The sequence below is a fragment of the Dermacentor silvarum genome, chromosome 8, assembly GCF_013339745.2.
Source record: "Dermacentor silvarum isolate Dsil-2018 chromosome 8, BIME_Dsil_1.4, whole genome shotgun sequence".
NCBI lineage: Eukaryota > Metazoa > Arthropoda > Arachnida > Ixodida > Ixodidae > Dermacentor > Dermacentor silvarum.
Genome location: NC_051161.1, coordinates 31,595,386 through 31,604,753, shown reverse-complemented (window position 1 = coordinate 31,604,753; position 9,368 = coordinate 31,595,386). Strand labels below are relative to the sequence as shown.

Here is a 9,368-nt window from a genome sequence, read left to right as displayed (position 1 = left end):
AGTTTAGGTGGACTCGCTGTGCTGGAAGACGTTGCTCCGCTCCTCGCTCCATCCGCGCGGACACATCCCTCACGTTCTGCGCCGCTCTCCTCTGGGCCATTCATGTGTCATCTCGTGAGGCACTGTCTCAGCAAGTGAGAGGCGGTGCGTTCTCCCCCCCTCTCCGCTTGTCTCGGGACGACGGAGACGGCGGCGGATGTGGACGATTAGGTCGGCACTGCCCTGTCTCGGCGCGGCTGTCGCTGCCAATTGAAGCCCCCCCCCCCCCCCCCCCTCCCCCCCTCCTTCCTCGAGCGCCTCTTGCCCGCGGCAGCAACGGCCGTCATCTTTCCACCCTCGCGCCTTCTTCCCACTTTCGCTTTTCTCTTACTTCCACCAGCTCGTTTCACACGCACACGAGCCTCGAAGTAAAGCGACCGCCGCCGCTGTATCCACAAGTCTTGCGCGCTGTCACTGCTGCTGCTCCGCGGGTGCGCTATTACAACGGCGACTCGCTCGCCAAGGCTGTGTCTCACGGGTTCCGTATCTGTCCGAGCTCGTGCGCTTTTTTTTTTTTTCTTTCTTCTCTTCTTTCGAGTGAGTGTAGTGTGGGTGTGTGAGTGTGTGTGCTTGTGCTTGTGTCCGCCTCGTGTTCGATGCGATTCGTGAGTCCGGTGTCATGCCACGCTCTTCTGGCGACGATGTGAGCGAGCCTTGTGACACCGTCGCCGCCACCACCACCACCGCGGCCACCGACGGTGCATCGACGGTAGGTTTAAGGTTCACGTATACACAGCCTCACTTGAACGGCGGCGGAGACTGCGAGGTTGACCGCCGGCGCATGCGTCTGTTGGCAGATATATGTGCGGCCACCGCCGTTCAAGTGACAGCGCTTCCGGGTCTTTCTGCCCGGCGTTGATGGGCCTCGATATGCAGATAGGAAAGGCGGAGGGCAGAGAGAGGAAACGATCCATCGCAAGCAATAGCTTCTGAATGGTTTGCCACGATGCCTATTGCTTGGGTGGCCGTGAAGTACGCGTCGCTTTATGTATGCGCGCCGCATGCCAGCAGCGAGCTATGACGACCGCTTGAAACTGTAGCTTGCTTGCCTGCTTCGATAAAACTTCGGTTGGGGCTAGTTGGTACCATAGTATTTTAAGGTGAAAAAATTGAGCGCAAACACCCAGGACAAACCACAACAGCGCCGCCAGTGCGTGTCTCGTCTTTTCTTTGTGGTTTGTCCTGGGTGTTTGCGCTGACTTTTTTCACCTTAAAATGCTTGCCTGCCAGCAGTGATTATGAGTGACAATATGCAAATTACCTTGCTTGACTTTATTGCCTTACTGCTGACGCGCTTGCGAGTAGAGCCGCCACAATTTTAGGTCGACACTTTGCTCTTGCGCTGGTTCGTCCACGAAAAAGCGAAGCACCCATGTTGGTTTTTTTTTTTTTTTTTTTTAGAAATCAGTCTACGGGAAGTCTACAAGACGTCTATAGATAGGATGTGGTTACTCCAAATGTATAAGAATAATTGGTCAGTGGCTAGCTCTTCGCTAGCATATCTCGTTCACAGTCACGATTGGAATTGACCATCACTGTGACCACTGACCCGTTCCAGCGTACAGAAAGCTCTTTGAACACGTTCGCTGAACACGTCCGTTTGATCTCGTTTCTTTTAATTTGAACGATGCAGTTGTGGCATAGGGCAGGTGTTCTTTGTATTTTTACAACGAAGCTTTCTTTGCCGTACAAACAACTGGACGCATCAGACTTAGTTGTATAGCCTTACAGTTTATTAACTGCTTCACTTCCCATCAATTCCAGCATGTGCGCCGGACCTGCTTCGTTTTTAAAGCCTAAAAGTAAACTTTATACTGCAGTTGTTCTTACGGAGTGCTCTTTTTCTTCTTCTTCTTCCTTCTGCTTCGTCATCGTTGCGTATTCTTTCTTTTTTTTCGAGGGGGAAGGGGGGATGGAAAACTAATTACGCACGGGTTTTGTTTTTGTTTTCTTTTTTTTTTCTTTTTGTTAGATGTAGAAACATCTTTCATCCCCACTGCGACTCGGCAAACAAAGGACCTCCATACCAATTTGTGCTCTGTCTTCTAAAATGTTTCTTAAGCCTTCTAAACTGAACCTTAAGATTCACAGCGCGTATATATAATCATACACTGGGACAATGCAACGGGGCACACTGGTAGGGGAGCTGACATGCCTTTGAACTTGCAGGACATTTAATTTCATGGGCAAATATTCCAGCAGCTGTCAAGCAAATTGGAGATTGAGAGGGCGTTCGTGTGCAAATGAATCGCACACTGCCCCACACTGCCGACATACTGATAAAGTCAACCTTACTAGAAATATTAAAACATATCTGAAATGCGGAGGTCATCTGGGCCAATGTCAATAATTACACACTGGGGGTTCGCCGCTAGTAGTCTGTCTCTTCCTGGAGAAAAGAAAAAATCAAAAAAGGGGGAGAAGGAAAGGGGAGGAGGTATGCATAAATTTAACGGTTGGACCGACGACTGCAAATAGGCAACGCAATGTTCGAAGCAATTTCGTACCACGCAGCTTGGTCGAAATAGTCCTTACAGATGGTGAAATACAGGACGCACTACAAGCAGCAGCCGATGTCACCCAGAAATATGCCCGGGCAGGGGGACTTACGTGCGCAGCTCAAAAGTCAGAACTGCTTATAGTAAAAAAACTCCAAAGGAAACATCACCTACCACCTGACATCACGGTGACTATCGAGGGTGAACCTGTAAATAAGGTGAATAAATTGCGCTTACTAGGACTCCATGTTCAAGCCAATGCGAAAGCGACATATACCCTGACGCTACTGAAGAAACAGATTAATCAAGTAGTGCACATGATCCGGCGGGTCACGAACCGCCGCCACGGCCTAAAGGAATCCGACGTCATGTGCATCATACACGCTTTAATCGTAAGCCGCATTACCTATCACGCACCTTACCACCGTCTCACCCAAAACCAAACAAACCAGCTAGACACACTCATACGAACAGCAGTGAAAACGGCGACAGGCCTTCCTATCTACACCTCAACAGCCAGACTATTACAGCTTGGTCTACATAACACCACGGCCGAATTAATCGAAGCCCAGAAAGTCGGGCAGATCGAACGACTTAAACGTACATCGACAGGAAGGCACGTACTCAGACAATTACGTTACCCAACATCAGAGTTTTCCCCACGAGAGCCCCTGTCAATCGCCCCAAACATCAAAGAAAACATTACAGTGGCCCCCATACCTCGGAATATGCACCCCGAACACCATAAAGGCAGGCGCACTGCGCGTGCAATGGCACTGCACCGAGCATACTGCAACGACCTCGACACCTTCTATACAGACGCCGCGTGCTACCCTGACATTACAGCCAAAGTGGTAGCGGTGGCCGACTGGAGGGGCGAAGCACTATTATCAGCCACAATACGCACTGACAACTGCACGGAAGCCGAAGAATGTGCCATAGCCCTCGCCATCAGCGCTCAACCCCCAGATAAGATCATACATATTCTTACAGATTCCCAGCAAGCATGTCGAAACTACGCACAAGGACGGATTTCACCGATCGCTCATAAAATTCTACACAAGAAGCAAAACATTCCACTAGTTCACCTAGTCTGGACACCTGGGCATGCGTCTCTCCCTGGCAATGAGCGCGTTCATGCGGCAGCCCGAGGCCTAACCCTCCAGGCACCGGTGGAAGACCAGTCCAACCCAGACAAGGTGGAAACGATACCGCTTACATACACGCATATACTACAACACCACAGACTATCCCGTAGAATATTCCCCCCACCACACGTGAAGCTAAACCGTGCAGATGCAGCCGCTTGGCGTCAGCTCCAAACTAATACGTTCCCCAGCCTTGCTCTCCGCCACACTTTTTACCCTAGCCAGTACCCCGACAAATGTCCTTTCTGTGGTGGTCACCCAAACCTCTACCATTCTACGTGGGAATGCTCCAAACCACCCGGCTTACCTAGAATACCCAACCCCTCCCCATCCCAGTGGGAAGCCGCTCTTTCCAGCACAGCCTTCGACGACCAGCGATGCCTGATCGACCGGGCCAGCCGGATAGCAGCAGCAAATGGGGCCCTGGACTGAGGGCTCCACCCTCTGGGACTTCGTTCTTAAAACATAAAATAAAGTTTTCTACTACTACTACTACTACTTACACGAGGCTGTGGCTAATTTGACGTCATTTTAGGCCTTATATGTTTGGCATCATTCCTTGAACAGAGCTAAGCAAGAGAACACTCTGAAAGTAGATGCACTGTCTCAGGTCGCCGTGGCGATTTGGAGTACAGTGATCGTCTCACCTTTGGCGGTACACCTTGGTGAAGTGGCGCACTAGTGATGTGTTGTCAAAACCTCGTGATGTATAAACGGAACTGGCATTGCTGATAATTGGTGGAGGCGCGCCGACGCGTTTCCCCCGTGCCACTGCAAGTTCTAATGATGAAGCTTATAGTGGAGGCGTTGAATATACGGCTACAACCGTTCAACCATCATTCGCAAATATAGTCGTTTGTATTAACTCTTGCTCGCTGATCTATACGCCACCGTTTGCGCGTACGATCAGCTTCGTCGGTCATGAGCTAACCGTTATTCTTGAATTACTAACTAGGAGCGCCGTCAATACTGAACAAATATGAGTTGACATGGTCGTCGATGTTTTCTTTCTTTCTTTCTTTCTTTCTTTCTTTCTTTCTTTCTTTCTTTCTTTCTTTCTTTCTTTCTTTCTTTCTTTCTTTCTTTCTTTCTTTCTTTCTTTCTTTCTTTCTTTCTTTCTCAACGCTCTTGATAGCGAGTTTTAGCATTGAATCTGTTTCTAGACATTGTATGTTTATAAGAAGGAAACTTTCTAGAAGGTATGGATAACGTTCCGCTCGACTATTCACGACAGCCAACAATACAACGATGAAGGTTCTGGCTATTGGCCGTTCAAAGAACCATTCTTGCGCGCAAAGGGAATTTTAATCTCTAGAGGCCACAACGCCACATGCCCTATTTAGTTTGAACGTGAGGTACGTAACGTGTAGTTATACTGGACAAAGGACCTAACAATGGTGGTTGCGTTAATGTCAGGGCGTCGTGAAGCTCGCTGAAACGTTCCACCAGAAATGCTCGACAGAACGTTTTAGCGTGTAGCGTTGCTCTCCTTTTACCGTTACAGCCCCGGTCTGGTTACAGTTAGCGGTAGAGCGGTAGGCTTTGCTAAGCCGCTCTACTGTGCACGGGCCCATGCGCTGTGATGGGCGCACAAGTCGCTTTGTGCACGCTCTGTAGAGAGTGCAATGAACAGTCGGTTAAACATGGAACGCTCATGCAGCTAGGACTGCAAGTCGCATGGTCTGCTTGAATGAATCATGCACCGCGAATGAAGGGATTAGTATGGCCTTAAAGAAGCTGCGATGGTTCTATACTTACGTGATACAGTTATTTACGTGCTAATGCGTACACTAAGTTCATTCTTGACCGACTGCACACAGCGTGCCCACTGTCTATGCGATGGTCTTAGAGCGCAGTTCTTAGGCGCCCGTTCATGCAGCGATCGTCGTCCTCGTCGGCGGTGGCGTAACCGAGCGAACGAGCCCAGCGAAAGATGAAAAAGTGAAAAGCGGCGCGAGAGAAGGCGCGCGAGAAGGAAATCGGAGAGGAGGCTGCAGCGGAACCACGAGGCGGAAAGCGGAGGAGGGTATGGCGAAAGCGTGAGAAGAAAAGCGTAGTGCGGTGACGATGGCTACGAGATGGCGCCAGAGTAACGCGCGTCGTCTGGGAGGTCTGTCGGCGGCGGCTGCCGTGAATCGCTCCCACGCGTCACCCACGCGCTGCCTCTCGCGATCTCCAGATTAGCGAGGCAGTCGCGCCGCACTTCGCTCCGTTTGCAACGTGCTGCACGGCAGATTTTCCGCGCCAGCCAATATATTGCGAAATGAGAACACGTGTACAGCTGCGCTCAAATTTATCATTAGGGAGTATCGTAATGGTCGGTGAATTTTTTATCAACAAGCGTAAGACTGCTGGTGTAGCTCCTTCGATGTGGTGTAGCCAAGCTCTTTGTTTGATAAAGCGGATGTTTGCGGAGACGTTAATTCAGCGTGCTGGCTCAACGTCTACTGGGAAACGTGGAAAACGATGAGGGTGGGGAGTCAGAGCGAGCTCTAAATAAATATCAAAACATGTCATTAAGAAAGTAAGCTGTTCGGCTACTTTGGACGAAGTATTTAGAAAGAAAACAGTGCGAACTAACGGGACAAAGAAGCGAGACGCAGACACAGGTGCATGTGTATGTCTCTCTCGCTTGTCCCGTTATAGCCCGCACTGTTAGCGTTCAAAATATTTGTTGAAATGTTTCGACGAATTAAAAGGGTAGTGAATGCGAGCTAGTTGGTACGAATACATCGGTAAAAAAAAAAAAAAAAAAACTGCGCGAAATAAACACGGACAAGGGAGGAACACAGGACAAGCGCTTCCTTCCATCCGACAGTGCTTGTTCTGTATTCCTCCGTCGTCCGTGTTTATTTCGCGATGTTCTTTCACCGATGGCTTCGACGAATATTTCGCTCTCTCGCGGTTCCTTGTCCTCAACTAATATAAAGAAGGGGTTTAGTGGGTATCGCGGTTTTAACGGTGCACGTCGCCCTTTCCGGTGTTCCGCCACCCCGGCAGTGAAGCCACGCGGCGTCCCACTGAGTTGGCGTGTACAGTACGCATACACGCTCGGCACCTGTCCGTTCTGCGCACGGCGGCGGCGAGGGCGGCGACAGAAGAGGGATGTGGGTCGGGGTTCGGCGTCCTCCGTGGGCGAGCCGGCCGTTCCTTGGCGAAGGCGCCGAGCGCTTCGCGGGCGGCCGCCGCCGCTGGAGCACCGTGCGACAACAGCTGTGCCGTTCAGTTGCGCCTGCAGTGCCCGTCGTCGGTCACATCGTGGCTGCCGACAGTGATTGATGCGGCCGCGTCTTGTTAGGGGACCCTTCGTCGCCTCTGCGTCCGACGGTACGTACATGTACGCGGAAAGGGGGTGGGGAGGGGAGTGCGGACACAACAAGCCGGGTGTACGCTTGCGTCGGGTGCGAGCACGGTCGGGCGGCGGCACACGAACGCGTGCGCCGCGGAGTCGAAGTATAGCGAACGCGGGCTTTATCCCGTCACACATGCCTACTCTCCGCGTTGGCGATTGTTTTGGGATTAGGTTTAGGATTAGGCAAACCTGGATTAGGTTTGCGCTCCAGGTTAATTCCTCCGAATCTACGCGGGGCACGTTCAGTTTTAGCCCCTCAGGTGTATTTGGCTACTTTCCTATGTTTATAAAACTGCTATACTCGACTTGTGGCGGCCCGGATTCGCCAAGCAGTTGTTACAGTAGAACGGCTGGTGCAATCATAATAACGAACATACTCCTACAGCGAAGGCGTCCTACAGCGACAAACGGTTCATGCGAACTAACGGCATGCACTGTGGATTCGCGGCTCCTGTGTCTACGGCTCCTTAAAAATGTTGGTTTGTTTCCAGACTTTCTTCTCCTTTGCTATAATTCGATGCGCTTTGTGTGTTAAGTAATACACGTACGCTTGACATGAACATTTCACGTGAAAGAATGCTTTTTCTTTGTGGCCCCTCTCCATTCCTCCACCTGCTGTTGTTGTTGTTGTTGTTGTCGTCGTCGTCGTTAACCTAACTTAACTTGACATAACCTAAGCTAACCTAACCCAAAAGAAAAAGAAAGGAAATAATCACGGTGTTCTACGAACATAACAGAAAGTTTACAAATACACAATACAGAGCCTATAGGAACGTCATGTTAAAAGCGTGAGTAGCTTCTGAATCATGCTGAAATACTTGAGTTCACACAAAAGCGCATAAAAATTTACCGACGCGACAAAGTCATCACGAGTCCTGCTTTCTCTCTGTCTTCGCGTCTTGCGAGAACTTTTTTCTACATGTTTAAACAATACTTAGGGTGTGCACGTACCATCCTCCACTCTTCATATGTATTTGTGTGGAACTATGGCGTCGGTTCTAACGCGAAGTGCAGCGCGTGATGAGGGTCTGAAAAAAAAAAAAAGCGAGAAAGTTCGAGCTTAAGAACATTCCGTTTGCTCGGTGCATCAAGCATTCAATGTCATGGCAGAAAAAAAAAAGTTTGGAAGGGAGCACTGATTGGGAAAAAGGAAGCGTACGTGACGCGCTTAGACAGCGCCTTCCAAGAAAAGTACTAAACTTGTCGAGAAGCGCCGGTCGCCTTATTGTTTCGCGAGAGACAGTGATGATAGATCGAAGCGAGAAAAGAAAACAAAACAAAAAGAAACAAAAGGCCGGAGAGAGGGCAGAAAGCTTTCGCAGCAAAACGAAAGAAAAGGGGAGGCACGCGGGAGGGGGCGTCTCGTTTACGCATTCTCAAGAAAACCGTGCAGCAGCACAGGAGACAGAGCTGACGCATCTGGTAATACGAAATTAGAGCATACCGACGCTCCGCGTTGGTTGGCTTTCCCATACAAAGTTCCTTGGGTACTGTATAACCGGCTTTCTAGTAACCACAGTTCTCGTGTCTTTGTAGCTAATGAGAAACTCTACCTGCTGTGTTCGTCACCACAAACGCTTTTTAAACATAGAAAGAGTGAGAGAGAGAGAGGTGCATTTATTGATGTGACACAATTAACTGCACAGCTCGCGAACACACCGCACGTAGGCGTACCGGAAAAACACTCTCGTTAAATGTGTGAAACACTATCGAAATGTGTGCCAATGTTTCGCACTGCACGCTTCTTCAGTGCGCCTTCTCAGCACACGTCGTACAGTTCACGGCGATGTACTGTATTTGCGAGATAGAACGAAGTCTCTTTACGCCCGAAGACTCTCCGCAGGCGGCGAATACAAGCCTGAGCATCCCGCTATGCGCCGCTGGCATACTGCATCTCCTAAGGTTCGAAAAAAAAAAATTGAGCGCGTAATGAGGCGGAGAAGTTCGTGCGCTCTTTCTACACCTTCACTGTTGCGGGACGGGGGTACAATACACACTATGTTTCAGCGCTGCGTCGATTTCTTCTTCTTCCCTGCTCGTGCCTTAGCTACATAGTCGTGGCGACGTGCTCGTGCGTAGCATATGTGGACTCTGTGTGTCATGTTGCGCGCTTTTTCCACGCAGTCGGCCGACATGCCGGACAACGACGAGAACGGATGCGCCGAGGAGCCTGCCTCGACCGAAGAAGAGAACCTCGACTTGTTTCAACGCAAGATCAAGACCGATAAAGGTGAGCCGAGCAAAAGGAACCGATTCTTTTGGACTCTTGAGAATTCCGCAGAAGGCTTGGTCGGTTGGACTTCCTATAAAACTATCTTGCGGTTAATGTGA

General features: G+C 50.1%; 1 protein-coding gene across 2 annotated transcripts in view; it reads left to right on the top strand.

The window, feature by feature from the left end:
* The first annotated feature begins 408 nt into the window (after positions 1–408).
* The window catches only part of LOC119460957 (utrophin-like), a 141,728-nt gene continuing 132,768 nt past the window's right edge, over positions 409–9,368 (top strand). The window contains exons 1-2 of one of the 2 annotated variants that reach the window (XM_037722108.2): positions 409–748; positions 9,162–9,267. In XM_037722108.2, coding sequence (XP_037578036.1) covers positions 659–748; positions 9,162–9,267 — 196 coding nt within the window. In that variant the 5' untranslated portion in view covers positions 409–658. Of the gene's footprint in view, positions 749–6,897; positions 7,013–9,161; positions 9,268–9,368 lie in introns of those variants that run through there. The other variant, XM_037722110.2, reaches the window with a different exon arrangement.